At 42.2% G+C, this 18,670-nt stretch overlaps 1 protein-coding gene across 3 annotated transcripts; it reads left to right on the top strand.

The window, feature by feature from the left end:
• The first annotated feature begins 13,672 nt into the window (after positions 1-13,672).
• LOC146389097 (volume-regulated anion channel subunit LRRC8D) lies at positions 13,673-18,297 on the top strand. Of its 3 annotated transcripts, none has more exons than XM_084926760.1 (6): positions 13,673-13,807; positions 14,143-14,502; positions 15,036-15,617; positions 15,726-15,976; positions 16,317-16,689; positions 16,795-18,297. In XM_084926760.1, the coding sequence occupies exons 2-6, from the start codon at positions 14,158-14,160 to the stop codon at positions 17,920-17,922; spliced, it is 2,679 nt and encodes an 892-aa protein (XP_084782886.1). In that variant the 5' UTR covers positions 13,673-13,807; positions 14,143-14,157; the 3' UTR covers positions 17,923-18,297. The 3 variants fall into 3 exon arrangements, with proteins under 3 accessions (XP_084782886.1, XP_084782889.1, XP_084782887.1); XM_084926763.1 differs by having other exon boundaries at positions 14,131-14,502; XM_084926761.1 differs by lacking the exon at positions 13,673-13,807 and having other exon boundaries at positions 13,818-14,502.
• The last annotated feature ends 373 nt before the right edge of the window (positions 18,298-18,670 follow it).

Here is an 18,670-nt window from a genome sequence, read left to right as displayed (position 1 = left end):
TTTGACTGGAGGCACGAGGTGACAAAATGCCCTGACCCGTTCGCATCTATTAGTAAAAAATGAGTTATTTTCACTGTAAGCATCTTTTTAACAGCCAGTTTTATAGGAGTTTTTTGTTTTTGTTGTTTTTTTTTTTACCCCAATAAAATCAAAACCTAAACAAAAATAAATAAATAAAAATGTAAAAAATATAAAAGAAAGAAAGGGTTGATCAGCTGGTGTCTTGGGGCTATCAGTTAAGTTGTCATGATGCCAAAGTCACGATGAAACCTTATTTAATGTGGGAGAAATTTGCTTGTGTCACTGCTGGATTTAATGACTATATATGTGGGCGTACTTGTAAATATACGAAGCATTCTTTGGAAAGTTTGAATATCTCATTGTTCTCATGTGAACATCTGAACCTTTACTTCTGAGACACTGAGGTAGCAGTTACACAGTAGACCTACCTGTCGTGTGTATGAGCGTGTGGGAGTGTTTTATGTGGTGTCCCCCTATCCCACACAGTTTTAGTTTATATTTTTATTTTTTATTCTTCCCTAAATTATACCTGAACCCATACAGCTAACATTTTCAGCCTTAAAAAACCTTCCATTACATGTTATAATCGTGCACTTTATGTGTAATCGTATTTTTTTTAAGTAAGCTACACTTTGTAAATGTTTAGAAGGAATTAATCATGTAAATAATTAATAAATTATGTTGTAAATAAAATAAAGGTAAAATAGCTGAGTCACTGTGTCGCTTAATCAACTTCCTTCTTCTTCTTCCAAAGACAAAACGCACCCCCGCCCACCCCATAAACAGTTACCAGAATTAATTAAAATAACCAAACAAGTTTGAAAGAGGTACTAGAGGCGGTTTGTTTTTAAAGCATTGCAAAGGTTAGTCGAAGTAGAAGTGAAAAAAGGGTTTTCACATTGTTATCATGCACCAAATCTCTATCTATGTGTTTCGGTGCTTCTTCATGAGACGATTCCTCCTAGACCAGCAGGAGCTGAGCAGCCAAACTTGGCAGTCTGGTACGTCTTTAGACTCCTGAGGGTTCTCATCTACATCAGCTATGTCATCATGTTGCTTGGCAATCATCTGATCCATTTTTTACCATTTAGACACTCCTACTGTTTTAGTTTCATATCCACAAAAGCTGAATTATGCAGGATATATTATGACACCATCTCGTTGCCTAGCATTCACCTAGCAACTGGCTAAAATGACTTGTTTTTATCATATAAATTGCATCTGCTGCCCCTGTTTTTTGTGTTTTTCTTTGTTACTTGTCTCAGTTTGCCAAACACCTGAACAGGCCAAACTAAACTGCAGCATGGAAATGTACAAGTTCTTATAGTTTACAAATACCCCAACATTTGAACACACTTTACAAACATGTGACATTTTCGGTGTAAAAATGATCCCAAATTATATTAATTATGGTTCCCAGAACCAAATCTACAATCTGCAGTCTACAAGAAAAGTAATAAATAAATATGCATATATATGGCAAAGGCAAAAACTAGCGCTTTTCACTGTACATCAAACACAGCCTACCTTCCTTGAACTGAAGGGGAAGTACTTTACCCTTTATGCACCCAGCACAGCATAATCTATGTCTGCTTTTCTCTAAAACGCTTAAAGAAGACTGGAAAAAAGTTACTACTTTATCTGTACTATCACACTGATATCACAGAAATCAGTATCATAAACTAATCAGTTCTTCATTTATCTTGATCATAATAAAAATACCACGTCTGATAAAAACACCCTCCCAGGGAAGCTCGGGCTTATTTCGAGTGACAGAAAAGAGAAAAACATTAACCAATCAAACTGAAGGCACAGACAGAAATAGATCAGAATTTCACAGCTCATTCTACAGCTTGCACGTGCGAATGCTGAGCAAAAGCGGAATCTCTTGAATCTTTGCCCAAATTTTAGCCCCAAAAATGTTCAAACCCCTTGACTGACAGCAGAAAAATTCTTAAATTGTACTACTTACAGGCTTCAAGATGTTACTATTCATAAAAACCACTTAGAATCAGCATATGTGCAGATGGCATGTAAGTTTAGTAGAAGCCACAGCACTTGATCAAATGCAGGTTATAATTAGCCCAGATGTTAGCTTGCCCTGTTTGTACAGCTTTTAACAGCGTGCCCCCTGTGGGCATGACGAACTCTCGGCTGTTTCTCTGAAACTTACTTGGGAAAAGTACCACGGTTTACATATCTCATAAACTCCACACGACCTCTCAATTTTACACTATTGCTTATCATTTTACAAGATGAATACCCTTGTTTGTCTGGAAATGTCAGCCACAAAGAGTAATTAAATGTACAAGATGAAAACATCTTCTATCATCTATCCTGTCTACCTTTGTCTCTAAGGTATGTTAGTCACTGCTTAAGAGTTCGACTGTCATTAACAACAAAGAAGACTTTGAAATTTCTTTGACTTCTTTGACTTTTTTGCCAAATTGTCAGCAAAATTGTCAGAATTTCCTACTGCAAGTTCTCACTGACACAACTGGAAAAAATGGCATTTCTGAACAGATATCTTCTGGAGCCCGAATCTGACCTCAGACTGAAATCAAATCAAAGGTACATGAACTGAAACCAACGCTTTTCTCCGTGTGGCTGTATTTTTTGCAAGCAACTCATCTGACTCCTGGTGTGAGCAGCACAAACTGAAGCTGAGTTCCCCTTGATGTGCACAAAGACAGGCATGTCAGAGCACTGTGGTTGATGTGGTGGGGGGCTGGCAACCTTTTCCCAGGGGCTTTCAGGGAGCGCAGACGAGAGGAGTGCAGGGAGCCGAGACGGGCTGGTGGGTTCGGTGGGTTTTCAACTTCATTTGTTTTGGGGGGTTCAGGGGCTGCTCGTTCCCCCGATGGTGGCAGAAAACTGCCTTTCTAGGAACCTGAAACCTGAAGCAGAGCGAGGCAAGAAAAAACAATTGTGGGCAAAAGTTCATTTTCCTCTTGTTTTGATCCAGATGTTTACTTGCTGTGATAGTCTGGAGTATAGTACTTTATATTTTACTTGTTCCTTTATTATAAGGTAAACATGACATAAGTACTACAGTACCTCAAGTGACTACACACACACACACACACACACACACACACACACACATACATATATAGTCTCATTACATGTGGTATAAAACTAGCATTTCAGCATTTCACACAAAGAACATTATACCAACAGCCACGCCTGGTGCTGGTAGTGTGATGGCAGTCTGGGGCTTCAGTACCTGGATGACTTTCTGTATTGATGGAACCATGAATTCTGTTCTTTACCCAGAATTTATATTTCTGTGTTTTTTTTTTTAATTTTCCCCTGTTAGTCTTTTAGTTTAGTCTATTCAGCGGTGTGTCCATTTTATACTTTCTTTGTGAGAAACTTCAAATTAACTCTTACTTATATTTCCTTGCTCCAGTTTCTATCCTTGCACTATCATACTCCCCCCTCTATAATCAGTGTGGCACAAGTCGGGATACCAACTTTCACGTTTTGACAGGATACCTCAGGAGGTTCATTGTTGTCAACAATGGCGAAAGGCCTGGTGTCAGTAGATGCAAGCAGAAAGGCTGGTCCAGGATGCTTTGGTTGCAGAGGCTAGGGCTGCACAGGGCACACAGGCAGCTCTGGAGGCTGGGGTTGAGGCTGTGGCCTGGTTGCCCTCACCCTCGCAGCTGGGACAGCGTGCTCAGTCTCTGGGTTTGCCAGCCCATGTTCAGTCTCTCACTGGGACCTAGCAACGACAGAAGTGGGCAGCGAAACACTCTGTGGGTCCAGTGCTGACTGACGCAGGTACAGAAACAGATGTGCACCTAGCAGCTCTTGTCTTTAGTGTCTTCAGTCTTTGTGTTAATCAATCCAGGACGGAACCTCAGAGTGGACCTAGCATTGATTGCACTCAGAGCTAGCCACGGCCTGGTTGACTGACCCAGGTGGGAAGAGCTTCGGTGCTTGGCTTCTGCTGCAGTGTTCAGGCTTACCGAGGCGCTACCGGCGACCACATTTGCTCTTTGAGGATGGCAAAACAGATAAAGCAGGCTCAGAAAGGTGGCTAGCTATCACTGCAGCTGGTGGGTGGTTAGCTGGAAACATTAGACAGGGGAAGAAATGATGGCAGGAAAACTGAAACTCAAGGGATTTAATTAATTACGGAAGATATTTAATAATGAACAGAATCTGAAAGTCGAAAAAGATAAAGACAGGGTCAAAAACGCAGGACCATCACACATTCATGCTCAAAAACTCTCTAATGTGCCTGAATTAAAGCACCAAGAGTGGGCCAAATGTCAATATGTGTTGCTGGAGGATGCAAGGTACAGACGCAGAGGCAGATGGAGGCTAACAAAAGGCGAGCTCGTTATTGAACTGATGAAAAACCAACATGAGACAAAACAGAAATCAAAACAGAACCCAAGTTTGAACCAATAAACTGACACAGGGCAAAGAGACACATCGGTACAAAGACCATGGGACAAAATGATGCTGGTGAACTGAACAGTAAAAGACGATACACAGGGGAGAGCGGGGCAGAGAGGAAACAGGTGGGAAACACACTGTGGGAAACACAGCGAGAGCAAATCTGGAATAATGAGACGAGGGAACGTAAACTCAACAAAACACACAAGGAACAAGAGACCTTCACAGTAAAACTGGAAACTTGATAGTGGACAGAAAATAAACGTGGAGACAGAATCAAAGACCAGACAGTCATGGGGATCTGACTGAGGGAACAAAGAGATCACAAAGGGTAATAACTAAATATTACATAACCAAGAAGGTGAACCAGAACATAAACAGAGCCCACAAAGGATATAATAAATGCTTAAGGAAACTATCAGTCATATTAATATACACAGAAGACCCAAATAAAAACATAAGAGATTCTCAAAAAGTCAAGGAATCACAAAATTTATAAAGAAATGACAAACACAAAAGCCTGGGTCCATGACCCGGGAATGCTAACATAAAATTCCTCTGCAGACCGTTGGAAAGACCCATCGCCAGATTCACTGTAGTTCTTACTGCAAAGGGTGGCACAACCAGTTATTACGCTTACTGGGCAAATACTTTTTTACACAGGCCCAGGGAAGGTGTAGCACACACACCCCAAACACACACACACACACACACACATTTGGATTCTGTGCTTATTTATATTTCCATGCACACACACGTTGGAGGTGTTTGCTCCGTTCTGTCACACTCCGACTGTCACTCTCTCAGTCTTAGTCCAACTACACTCCTCCACACCCCAGCAGCTACTAAAATAAGGGAAAAAGGTCATTACACACACACTCACACATACTTGTATAATTAGAGACACCACTGAAAACACTTGGATAGTGTCCTCTGTGACCTTAAAAGCCATTTAAGAGATATTTTTCTAAGATTTGTATTTCTACTACATAGGGGAATAAATATTGTAATTAATTGGTCACATGGGTAAAAACAGTACCACAAAAGGGAGAACGCTGGACAGAAAGCTGCGTTTCGGGCGCTGATGTCATCCATTTGGTTTTATCACATGGTGGTTGCAAAGTCTCTGATAGTGATGATGTAAAGTAAACACTTAGCAGTGAGATAAAATGCAAGAATAACAAGTGACAGATTATTCTTCAGCTTAATCTAGCATGCAGTTGAGCTATGTCATTAATTATTATACATCAGGTTGACAGTGCACCAATAATAAATCCATTATATCCTTCAAAGTTGCACCAGACCATGTGAGAAAAGTCAGCTGTGTGAGCAACACCTACATCAGGTTAGTCGAGCTTAAAAACTACAGCTTAAGATGGATTACTTTCCATAATATGTGATGTTCAGAGCCACTGAGCCAGACAGCACATCTCAGTGATGTTTCTGGATATTCTGCATATGCAGCAACTTAATTACGAAACAGTCTTTGTACTTTTTTATAACTGGCAAGAACAGAGTGGGTGTATCTAGCACATTTAATGACATCATTACTTCAAATGAATCGTTATCGACGATCAAAGGAAGAGAAGGTTCACGTTATCAGGCAGCCTCGAGGTCAGCCTACAGTCTCGCTGCTGTTTATCTGTGTAGCTGCTGTGGCTGGTGGCTTGCAGTGGTTTCAGTCAGGGGACTTGACGAATGAAGCGCTATGCCACTTTCTCACGGCCAACAGCTTCTCTTGTGTCTACAGTTTACCCCCACCCACCCGTTTTACACTCATTTCCTCGCAACTTTTTCAACTTTCTCTCACTCTGGTTGGCAAAAAAGCAAAGGTTATGGACAGTTCAGGAGTTTCTTTTTTAGCTGAGGGGAGGAAATCGTAAAAGTTTAACAGCTTTGTGAGAATTTGATGCCGATGTTGGTAATGTCCTGAGTGTGTGTCAAGTAAGCGCTTCGTCAAAGTAAATGAGGCTATATACAGTAACATAAAAGGGCCGCAGCAGTGGCAGGAAAAACACCAGATGTGCTTTACGATATGATGCACTTATGTTGTGTAACACTGTATCTATAGCCATGGGAACTGGTTGCTGTAGCTCTCAATATTATACTATATTACAGGGCCATGTACAAAAGCAAAGCCACAATACTTCCAACCAGGCCTGTGCCACCCACTGAACAGGAAGGAGGTATTTTGCTGAGGTATTTTCTTTCTGTGTTACCGCTTATCACATCCTCCTACTCTTTTCAATCAATTGCTGTCAGATTGAAAATGCCACAGATTCAATTTAAAACCAAATTTTCACATTTTTTCCTTTAACAAATTACTGAACCAGAAGAGTTTGTAGTCTTACCACCCAACTCAGCGCCACTAAACTAACTATAGCTGCCAATACTCTGTGTAAGGAGGACAAACAAATTATGGTAACTATGACAATATTGGAGACAGAAATTTTCTCAAATTTAGCAAGCAAATGGGCATCCCCACTCCTACACATTCATCCAACTGAGATTTGCGTGACTATGACAGAGCAGGGTTACAGAAGGGTAAGGGGGTGTGAGAACTCATCAATGACAAGGTACCCAAGACAGCTGCTGCCTACATCCCCAGAGAGACTCTAAATATATAACCACAAGCTCTAAAAGGAAATAGACCTGTGATTACAGGCATACCAATTCATGTATTTTCTGGGTTTTTCCAAGTCTTAAAGCTATCAATGTACAATCTTAGAGTATATTACACTGTCTCTATTTCTTTAACAAAAAACCAAATGCAGAAGCACTGCAAACCATGATTCAGCAGCTTGTAGAACCATCTTTAGCAGTAATACATTTTCTGTGTATCTTTATGAGTCCCATGAATCATTGTGGAGGAGTTTTGGCCTTCTGTTCTTTACAGGTTTGCGGGTATTTGTTTATGCACAGCTATCTTAATGTCCCTGACTTTGAATTGGCTGTTGCAACACATTGATGCTTTTCTTTTTCAGCCATTCTGTGGTAAATTTGCTCCTCTGCTTATTCTTGTTACATGACCCAGTTTTAGCCAAGCTTTACCGAGCCAAGCATTTGACTCGAGAATACTTTGGTACACAGAGGAGTTCATGGTTTTCTCACTTACAGCAATGTGCCCAGGTTCATGTGGGCACCATCTCCACTTTGGTTTCATCTGTCCAAAGAAGTCTTGTGGTTTGTTCAGATGCAGCTTTGCACAGCTAAGCTGTACTGCTGTGTTCTTTTGAGAGAGAAGAGGCTTTCTCTCATACTTGCTCAGTCTTTTTCTAATCGTGGTGTCATGAACTTTAACATTTAAAATGCTGACTGAGGCCTGTAGACTCTGAGATGTAGCATCTTTTTTTCTTTTTTCTTTTTTTGAGCCTTACATGCAGGGCTGGATTGGTAAAATGACATACTGGTAATCTGGCTTAGACGTAGTTCAAACTAACTTTTTTTCTTTGTCGATATAATTATACAGGCTATGGGGCAGCTTTAATGGCAACTCCTCATGGTCCATTAAACTGGATTGATCCATGGATCCTGGAATGCCTGGAACTGTCCACAGTACCCTAAAAGCCTTCATCGGGAATTTGATGGGGATGTGGCGGACAACACTAGAGGCCAACTTCAAGCCAAAAGCACAAGTGACCATCGAGTGCTGGATTACCAAGGAGATGCTGTCCCTGCTGATGTTCTGCACAGGCCTGGACCCCACCAATGGATACCTGCTACAGAATGGAGCAAACATCAGTCACCTCCTCTACATGGATGACAACAAGCCGTATGCCAGGAGTGAATGAGACATCGATTCCCTGATCCATACCACTAGGATCTATAGCAATAACATTGGAATGTCATTCAAGGTGGGAAAGTGTAGTCGGATGGCAACAAAGAGAGGGAAGGTAGTCAGAACTGAGGAGATTGTACTAACAGAAGGCAGCACTGCAAACACTGAGGACAACAACACGTACCTAGGAAAGCTGCAAACATCCATGAGTACCTCAGAAAAATGGCCAAAACTGATCATGCCCTTAGTGAATACCTCAGGCAGCAGAAATTTGAGAAAGAAGAGGAGCTAGAGGAGGAATTGTCATGAAATGACACGCCCCTGCACAACATGCACATCGGCAGATAGAGGAAGTGGCTGATACTGAGAAATCCTGGACTGAAAAACCGCACAGAGGCACTAATCCTGGCAGCACAGGAACAAGCTCAAAGCAGAAGCTCCAGCAAGGTTGGGGTCTACCACACCAGACAAGACCTCAGCCACACCCTGTGCAAAGATGCTCCGGAGACAGTCCAGCACATAACACCAGGGTGCAAGATGCTAGCAGGCAGAGCATACACGAACGCCAAAACCAAGTTGCTGGTACAGTATACAGGAACTAGCATTGCTTTCATTACTGACACTGGATTGCCCAATGAACTCTCTCCTACCTTTCTTCTGCGAGAAAAAGAAACTAGAATTCCCCTTCAGCTACACCATCAATGGTACCACGAACAAAAAGTAGTAAAATGAGTTCAATTATTCTTTGCAATGCATTTTTTTAAAGAGAAAATAATGTGATTAAATACTGTATTTCTCTCTTTTTTTGCATATACATCATTAGCATTGCTGTTTTGACCGATCATGGTGGGCAGCCTGGCTCAAAACGCCAGGGTTGGGGTGATTTTGCTGGGATCTGGCATCTGTCCTGAACGTAGAATGATGTACTTCAAATTGTTTACACCTCATATACCACCTTTCCTAGATTGATGGACAGCAACAGTTGCTTATTTAGGGTTACTGCTGATGTCTTTCCTCCTCGCTATTGTGTTAACAAACACCTGAAAGCTCCAGACCAGCAAACAACCAAAGTGTCAGCTTTTATAGAGGTGCTCACACTTGGCGATGATCAGTTAATCAAGTGATTTGTAGCACCTGCCTGTTTCTTGCCCTCCTAATTCCTATTAAAGAATTAAGGGTGTGCTTATTTATTCACACGTGCACCTACATTTTTTCTTAGTGTTTGTTAGATAAATAAACAAAGACACGGTATAATATGTCATGCTTTGTGGTTCATCAAAAGTTGTATTTATGTGATTTTAAGACTTGCTAAAGAGCTAAATTATTTTTATTGCATCCTGATACATAAAGTTCAGATTGAACAGTGGGGTACTTTCTTTGTGTCTTTTTAAAAAGTCTTGAACATTTACAGACAGGGCCTTGCTTCTGATCATAAGTCAGCTACTAATTCTAATAATTCCATCGGAGTTACAGAATATTTACCATAAACTCGCCATCATTGTGAAGGGTGTCTGAGCTGTTTGCTTGTGATTAAAGATGTTAGCCATTTGATGTGTGAGGTTTGTTGCAAACTTGCGATGTTTTTTCATGACATGGTCGTGTGAATCCTGTCACCTAACTCAACCCCACCCAAAACATCCCTGCCTATGGGCAAGGGTGTGTGAGTGCGTCACAGTGTGTGTGTATATTGCAGTTGAAAAGGTGTGAAGCCACAGGGTTTAGAGCACAACTTTGAAACCGAGGGTGTTTATAGGATAGCAGCCCCTTGTAATGTTCATCGCACCACAGCCCTGCTTTCTAATTTTGTAGCCACGTTCCCCGAAAGAGATAGAAAAACCTCAGTTTATTTTGCAGTGAGATCATGGAAACCATAATGTGCTCTCTTTTGAAAACAAGAGAAAAATACAAAGACTTGAGTTGATTAGCTCTCTGTGTAATGACTTTTGTTCAAATATTATTTTGTTTATCATATTTAGCTGTGCTGAAGCTGGCCACTACACATACACAAGCATTTACCCTAAATGTGTAGACTGACGTTTATGGAAGTGCATTAATTTCTTCCTGTAAGTTAGCACATACTGATAGCCCTCCCATTTAAATAAGTATGGACAGACTCTTGGGGGTGGGTACCTCAGCTAAAGCTAAAGTGAAGCTTTCATCTGTCAAATACTTTTAGCATTGTTATGGCCCTGGCCATAATCTGTTTTGGTGGCTGTTTCTTTGTCTGTGTCTTTAAGTCTTTGCAGGTCCCTGAGTGGATGAGCTGACGGCTGCTGATTGGTCCCCTGGTCATGTGGTCTCATTCAAAATTCCTCACCAGCAGTTGTCCCGGGACAGCCACTGACAGCAGCAGCAGACCTGACCCTGGCCTCCAAAACCTGTGACATTTGTGACTTTCTGAGTTCTGTATATAGTGTGTACATTAGCTTTCATTGTAAATAGCACTGGAACAGAAGGGGTGAGCTGCCTTATTGTTTTCCCTTGCACTGTTTTCTCCTGTTTATCTCAGTTAGGGAGTTAGGTGTAGCGCTTGTCTTTCGTTTGGTTTTTGATTTCACATAGGGTTTTAGATAGCACCTCCTCCTGACTTAGCTTGTTTTGTTTGTTATTTTGGCCTTTGTTCACCCCGGAGCTTCATTTTGCAGTGTAGAAAAATAAACCACCGTTCACTAAGAAATTGGTTTTCCCTCTGTGTATGGTTTTGGGGACCAGGGCGGGGCAATCTTTTCAAACTTATGTTGCGTTCCTGTACCCCTAGACTGGGGCGTAACAAGCATATACCCCTTAATATACAGCTTTACATGCTGCAGAAATGTAAGGATAATAGCACATTTAGTGCTTATTGAACTGACTCTAAATAGCCAGGAAATGAGATATTTCAGCTTTAACATGTTAGCAAGCAAAGGAGATTTTGGAGAAAATAATGAGCTTTGTTGTTCACTAAATCAAAAGTTCCATTGCAACGCCATAATTTGATGTGTTGCATCTGTCATACATACAGTCACATGGAAAAATTTTCACACAACTGTGTGTTTGATGAAAAGCGAAACCCCTCTGAAACACTACAGCGTAATCTGACGTATGCCAACCAAACTGCAAAGCTGCCCACAACTGCTGTGATTGGCCAGGAAGGAAGAAGTCACAGCATTTCTTTCTGTTGGCACGGCATATAAAACAATCACATAGTAATTAGCACATAAAGCTTAAATACCAGACACAATCTAACACAATTAGAAAAGACTGAACAAGTAAGGCTTGTTTTGAAACAACTGCCAGGAGAAAGCATCTTCTATCTAAAAGAACATGGCAGCACGGCTTAGGTTGGCAGTTACATTTGAACAAACCGTAAGAATTCTTGCATTTCTTGGATTTGGACAAACCAGACCAGAGTAGAGATGTTTGGCCGTGATACACACCACCACAAGCAAACAGCATACCAGCACAAACACCTCCTACTAACTCTTAAAGCACAGTGGTAGAGCCTTGATGATTTGAGCTCGGTTTGTAGACTTCAGCCTTACTGAAATGCTGTGCAAGAGAGCTGTGCATAACACAGTAAAGAAGAGTACAATGTTAGAGACAGCCCAAATCTCAGCAAGATTAATTATTTTAAGTTAAACTTGCTAAATGTGGCAAAAAGAGCAAAGCTAAAAGGTAGAACAATCTAGCACTGTTAACTAGTGGTGCCCATAGTTATAACACCAATGATAATTTATTCTTCTACTGGTCTAAAACTTGTAGAAAGAGGAAAGATTAGAGGTCTAAGGAGCTTAGAAAGAAAAGCGACTGGACTTCTTTAAGTTTCTTGAAGATGTTTTAACTCTGTTTCATCCCAGAAGTTTCTTCGGTTAGCGGTCTTTGCCATTCATCTACGTAACCAAGATGGCAACGGTTGAAGGCGAGAAGTGTACAGACTTCCAAATTCAGCTTTTTTGATTGTTATGAGTAAACAGTTGGGGTACTCATACAGCACTTCATGTAGCCATTGTCAGTATAAGCATACACAAACATCCACACCCACATATGCATACAAGCAAAGAGAGAAAGAAAGCTTTAGAAGAAAATCTAATGCAGTCCGTGTAAAACTGCACTGCAATTCTAAAAGCTATGCAAAGCTTTTAGATTTAATAAACGCTCAGCAATCTGGGGCAGTATGAATGCTTTGAATGCTTACGTAGAGAAGCTGAGCATGTTATCTAAAGAACTGTCCTCGTCAGTCACAGTTGCAGAATTTATCTTGAGATTTTTCTCTGTGGCATGAGCGAATGCATTTCTCGCTCACACATAATGTTTTCCACCACTGCTGCATCTTCCACACCACTTTTCGTTTCTGCTCTGTAAAACCAGGCCCCACACTCAAAAGCATGCACATATGCAGACACACGCGCGCGCGCGCACACACAGTTTTCACACTTACACACATACACCAGCTGTGTGGAGTAGCTCATCTTGTGGTTCATTTTCAGTTTGAGTGTTTGCTCCAGATTGTTTAGTGGCCTAAATATCAAGGAAATGACACACCAGGAATTTACATTATGACCCTCTCTTGCACACACACACAAAAATACTCACAAGTCAGTTTCAAAACTTTGGTCATCAAAGTTCTTTGACCTTTAAGGTCTCACTACAGAAGCTCGGGTTTTGTAATTAAGTAGTGAGAGCGGCAGAAGAGGAGCATTCACAGATAATGTGAGCGACTACAGTTGAGTGCAGTCAGAGCAGTACCGTAACTTCAGCGACCTCTGCTGGACAATGCTCTCACTTAACTGTTTTACTGTAGTTTATGTTTTTATGCAACCTTATACCTCTTTTATCTGACGGCACTAGACATTATTTGCTTTAATCCATATAAGGATTTTAGGTATGAAGCTGCAAACACAATAACTGACATATATTACAGCTGACGCCTAAAATAATGTGTAGTTACAATGTAAAAAGTAAGGCTTAGGGTAGTTTATCATACAGCCCGCGTACCTACTAGTACTGCAAAATTAGAATGTAGAAAGTAGAGCCTAGGGTACTCTGCAGTACACCTCATACTTCATACTAATAAACGTAATAAGAATGAAGAAAGTGGAGCTATAAGTACTCTGTCCGCTTTCCTTGGTTATCACCTTGTTCTACTGAGCCTACTGGGAACTACTGTTGGTGACTTATGGAGGCAGATTTCACCAGGCTGTATTGTGAAGTGTTGTCAATTGAACTTTCCAACAGTGTATAAAGCTGGTAAAGTATTCCCGTCATTATGCATATGAAGTATTTTCACTTCGTCCAGTGGAAACATTTTTCCACTGTTTTTTTGTGTGTGTCACATTTTTGTCTACTTCAGTTCTGAAGGAGTTAAAGGGAGCAAGCAAACCCCCGGTGGGTCTTGAGCAGGCTTCTAGCATTGAATTAAATTTCTCAGCCACACATCCTCTGCTGCCATGGCAACTTTTGAATAGCCTTGTGCCAGTCAGCTCAGGAGGAGTTTGTTTTGTAAGTTTCAGAAGTTTTTCACTGCTAAACCAGACAGCGCCGGCTTGGAGTTTCTGTAATGCGGCTGTGGGTTGATCACAAGTAGAGAGAGAACAGCAAGAGAAGAAGTTATTTGCACAGGTAGGTGAAGAGCTGTGAATAAAACAACAAGGACTGTTATGATCCAATTTGCATTTTTGCCAAGTAGCACTTAAGTGAACTTTTTTATATATATATATATAATTAGTTTACTCTTTGTTAGCAACAGCATTTCAAAGTTTTCTCGAATACATCTATTTGAAATTTCAAAAGATTTTCTATGTATTATATCAAACTGACTGTTAAATATTCACAAAATTCACTGTAGTTCAGTTCTGCAGTTTAGCTCATGATGTGATCCTATAATACAACTTTCCACATTTGGTCAGTGCTGTAGTTCTCTCTTAGTTTTCTCATTTTTAAAGCAAATCTTGCAGGACCCAGAGGACGCCATGTTTTCCCTGTCAGAGCTAGCGCCTCTGAATCAGCATCAGAACAGGTCTAAACTGCTGAAACCCTGGTGGGAGGTCTTTATGGACTACCTGGTGGTCCTGATGTTGATGACATCTGTCCTGGCTTGTACAGAGCAGCTGTCCAGGGACCGAGTAGTGTGCATTCCTTTGGATTCAACTACAAACACTAGTGATCACAGCCACTCAAAAAGTGCCAATGTGGGACTGTCTCCATCGTCACAGCCTCAAATACACCACGCACACAAAATCGGCCCAAATCTTCACTCTGCACCTCGGGGTCGGCGCACGCATTTGGTGTACCAGCAGTACATTTATATTAGCCAGGTAAAGTAGTGCTGGCTTTGTTGTTTTTGTTATTCACTCTGTGAAAGCATAGAGTGAGCTATATTTAACATTCTGAACCTTTATGTAAAAGGACCTGCTCATACCCACAGGTTATTAAACCGCTTATCTCAGCTCTACAGTGGAACTTTAATCTCCCAGTTTCTTCTGATTCACACTTTGACTGTTTCAGTGCTCACTCACAGCTCTCATGGTGTTGCTTATTTAAGCCTTACTAACCCTCGGAGATAGAACCATGGTTTACCCCTATAGCCAACCTATAGAAGTAAGCCAGCAAACCGATAGGTGGGCTGTAGACATACTCACAGAACTGGGCTTACAGTGTATCCTGTATTTTAAGCTTTTACCCATTCAAATCAATTCAATTAAAAAGAATAACTTTAGCACCCATTTCAGTTTTTATACTAATCCTCTTCCTTTGTTAACAGGTAACCCTTTGTTATTAATGTTTCACAGTGTATGTCTGCTGCCCCCATGTGGTCAAACAATCAATTGCTGTTTGCCTGTTTCTATAGGTGTGCTACCATGAAGCTTTGCCTTTGTCCTCCCGCTTCTTCCCTTACATGGCCTTGCTTCAGTCCCTCGTCCTGGTAGCCAGTGGCTCCTTCTGGCTCCACTTTCCCCACACCTCATCCCGCATAGAGCAGTTCCTATCCATCTTGGCAAAGTGCTGTGAGTCACCCTGGACATCTCAGGCCCTGTCTCATGCCGCCCGCCAAGAGAGCATCCAGGAGATGGTGGAGGAGGGAAGACGAGCACACCAACCACACCACCGAACTTCCACTTCCCCGACAGTGACCCACACAAGACACTCGAGCATAGACTCAGGCACAGACAGCCCACTTTTAAAGAGGATAGACAGCGCATTTGCCACCCCTCCATCCCCTTGTCCCTCCACACTGTCCTGTAACTCCACTGTGTCTTGTGTATCTCTTGACTCCCGGGAGCAACTTCCTTCTTCCAGCCCATCAGTAATGGCTGACAGCCACAGCCAGGTAATCAGTCTGGATAAAAGTGATGGGGAACAGGCGAGGGCGCTGTTTGAAAGGGTCAGGAAGTTTAGGTCCCACTGTGAAAGCTCAGCTGTCATTTGTAAGGTAAGAGATCCTCTAGTCTGCTAGATTTACAGATCAACTTCTTTGCTACCTTAATTTTTTTTAATTCCATGTATCGTTTAGTCTTGATGCCCATTTTTCCCTCTTCAGGTCTACTTGGCTCAGACAGTTTTCAAACTCCTGATTGTAACACTGATTATGAGTTACACAGTCCCTCTTCTCGGCTCCCTGTCCTTCAACCACACCTGTCACCCTGAGGAGCAGGCCCTGGTGGGCTACGCCACCTTCGAGTGTATCCACGTGCTCTCCTCACTTCTCCGCAAACTGCTGGCGGCCTACCTGACCTTACTGGGCCTGTATGGTCTGCTTAATTTTTACACTCTCACCTGGATTTTAAGCAGGTTAGAATAAAAAAAAATGTTAAAGGTGCACTTTTCAGTGTTTTTATAGCAGAAAAGGTAGGGATATATATCTTTAAAGTGGATAGTGTTGCCCAAAGAAAGTTAGAGTATGTATGAGTGCTACTTCAGGCTTTAACCGGCTTTGAGGAGAGAAACTAGTCTAAATGTAAAAAGCATAAATAAATAAATTATGCTCCTGATGATGAGCATATCAGAAAACTAGTTACAGGGGTAAAAAATGTAGTGCTCTGTTTTTGGCTACAAAATATCCTGTTTGATGTTTCTCTTTGTTTTTTCTTTCTTCTTCTTCTTCTGCCTTGGTGTGTTTGATTCAATTCAGCTCTCTGCAGCAATATTCCTTCCATTCACTGAAGGAGCTGAGCTCCCTGAGAGATTTTCCTGACCTGAAGAACGACCTGGCCTTTCTTATACACATGTTAGACCAGTACGACCCTCTGCTGGTCCAGCGTCTCTTTGTGTTTTTGTCGCCTGTCAGTGAGAGCAGGCTGCTGGAGGAAAGCTTAGAGAGGCGCTGGGGGGAGGAGAAGCTGCACGCCATGATCAGCGTGGATGCAGACGGCCGCTCCAGGCTGCAGCTGGTGGCCCTGCCTCACCTTCCTCCAGCCCTCTTCACTCTCAGCCAGCTTCAGGTCCTCAAACTGGAGCTCATCGCAGACACCAGGTTTACTGCACACATGACCAGCATGACCTCACTCAGGCGAGTTGTACAGTGCAGGGGCGTAGTCTTTTAAAGTATTTCTTTTAAAGTATTCACTTCTTTTTAGACTCTAACTTGGACTTTTATGTGGCATTCCAACTACAGGGAGCTGCACCTCTACCACTGCACAGCAACTGTGGATCCCAGCGCGCTTGCCTTTCTCCAGGAACGTCTAGAAGTCCTTCAGCTTACCTTCACTCAGGCATCAGAGATCCCCAGCTGGGTCCTCTCCTTGCGAGGCCTTCATGAGCTTCACCTCTCTGGTCGCTTAGGCAGTGACGGTGGGGTGGGCCGTAGCTGGGCACTGGGGAGCCTACGCCAGTTGCGTCACTTACGTGTGCTGGTGATTCGAGGCATGTTGCAGCGGATCCCCGGGGAGCTCTGCGAGGTGGCAAGCAGTTTGGTGAGACTGGAGATCCAGAATGAGGGCACGAGGCTGCTTGTGCTGATGGGCCTGAAGCGGATGGTTTACCTGACAGAGCTGCATCTGCAGGATTGCCAGCTGGAGCGTTTACCCTCTGCTCTGTTAGCACTGACCAACCTCCGGGTGCTTGACCTGCAGCACAATAACCTGAGGACTCTGGAGGAGCTGCTTAGTCTGGCTCACCTTCGTCGTCTCTCTTGTCTTAGACTTGCTTACAACCGTGTTTTGGTACTGCCGGCCAGCGTGGGTGTGCTTAGAGGCCTCGAGCTCTTGGATCTGTCAAACAACCAGCTCCAGAGCATTCCTCTAGCGCTCTTCACTCTTCGACGCCTTCGGAGGCTCCTGCTTGCCGGTAACCTGCTGGAGGAGCTGCCTGCTGAGGTGAAGGCACTGCAGCTGCTCACAGAGTTGGACCTCAGTGGGAACAGGTTGGAGAGGCTACCCACTGAGCTTTTCAATTGCTGTTTGGAGTTGCGCACCCTGAATATGTCTCACAACTCTCTTAGCTTCTTACCCAGAGAGATTGCAGCTCTAAGTCAACTGTGCAGGCTGGACTTGCGCAGCAACAATCTGGAAGAACTGCCTGTTGAACTGGGCTGCTGCTCAGGGCTGCATGGAGGTGGTCTCCTGGTGGAAAACTGGCTCTTTCTTTCTTTGCCACCGCATGTCAGAGACTTCCTGAGCCGCTCTTACACCCCAGATGGTGCGCACACAGAGGAGCATTCCCGGCCCGAGTCTGACAGTTTTCCCTACTTCTCTCCTACACAGTGGAGCTTCTCTTCTGCTCTGGAATCACAGATATAAGGACAACAGCTATCAGACTGGTGACATAATAAAATAAAAGCACTGATGGAGTTTCTTACATTTTAGAAGGTTTTTCTTCAACTACTGCATCAGGCAAATTCTTCACCAATCTGCCCTTATTGTCCATTTTGTTTTTAGAAAATGCAGAACTAACAGATGGACTGCTTTGTATTGCATTGAAAAATATTTCTGGAATATTTTTGAATAAGAACATCTGTGATGAACGCATAAATTGTGAGTTAAAATCAAATGAGTGTGGACATCTCCATTAATATATTTAAAGAACACTACTTGTCATTCTGTATTTGTAGTTTTCCTGTTAGAGAATGTGAGATTTTATAGATGACAGAGCAATAAAATTTATTATTTTGTAAAGATTTCTGCAGATCTGCAGATACTTCCTGATTGCTTCCTGTATAAAAGTATTCTTCAAAGTATTATGAAAGCTGAGACCTGATGCCAGTGTATCCATGTTGGATAGTTGGAAATACTGATACTTCTCGTTATTAATACAGTTATCATCAGCCCTTGGCGCCCCGTTTGTTATTCGTAATTGTGATTTTAATAAAAGGTTGTAAACGTTAATAATGCTTCAACGACATTTATGCTGTACAACACTAATGCGTTCATTGACCACTAGAAGGCACTAAAGACTTTTAATTCTCAGTGTTTAATGTTTCCAGAATTAAAGCTTGATTTAGACTTGTGCAAGGAAACATAGAAATTACAGTTACATATACTTTTATTG

The sequence above is a fragment of the Perissodus microlepis genome, chromosome 4, assembly GCF_051167445.1.
Source record: "Perissodus microlepis isolate ML-2025 ecotype Zambia chromosome 4, ASM5116744v1, whole genome shotgun sequence".
Classification (NCBI taxonomy): Eukaryota; Metazoa; Chordata; class Actinopteri; order Cichliformes; family Cichlidae; genus Perissodus; species Perissodus microlepis.
The sequence above is the reverse complement of the archived record's forward strand: the minus strand, read 5'-3'. Positions and strand labels throughout refer to the sequence as shown.

Bases quoted from the DNA above. Each gene is read 5' to 3' on its own strand.
- LOC146389097 (XM_084926760.1), top strand. From the start codon at position 14,158: ATGTTTTCCCTGTCAGAGCTAGCGCCTCTGAATCAGCATCAGAACAGG. The intron at 15,977-16,316 runs GTTAGAATAAAA...GATTCAATTCAG, and splicing joins CTCACCTGGATTTTAAGCAG to CTCTCTGCAGCAATATTCCT. The intron at 16,690-16,794 runs CTCAGGCGAGTT...TGGCATTCCAAC, and splicing joins ACATGACCAGCATGACCTCA to TACAGGGAGCTGCACCTCTA.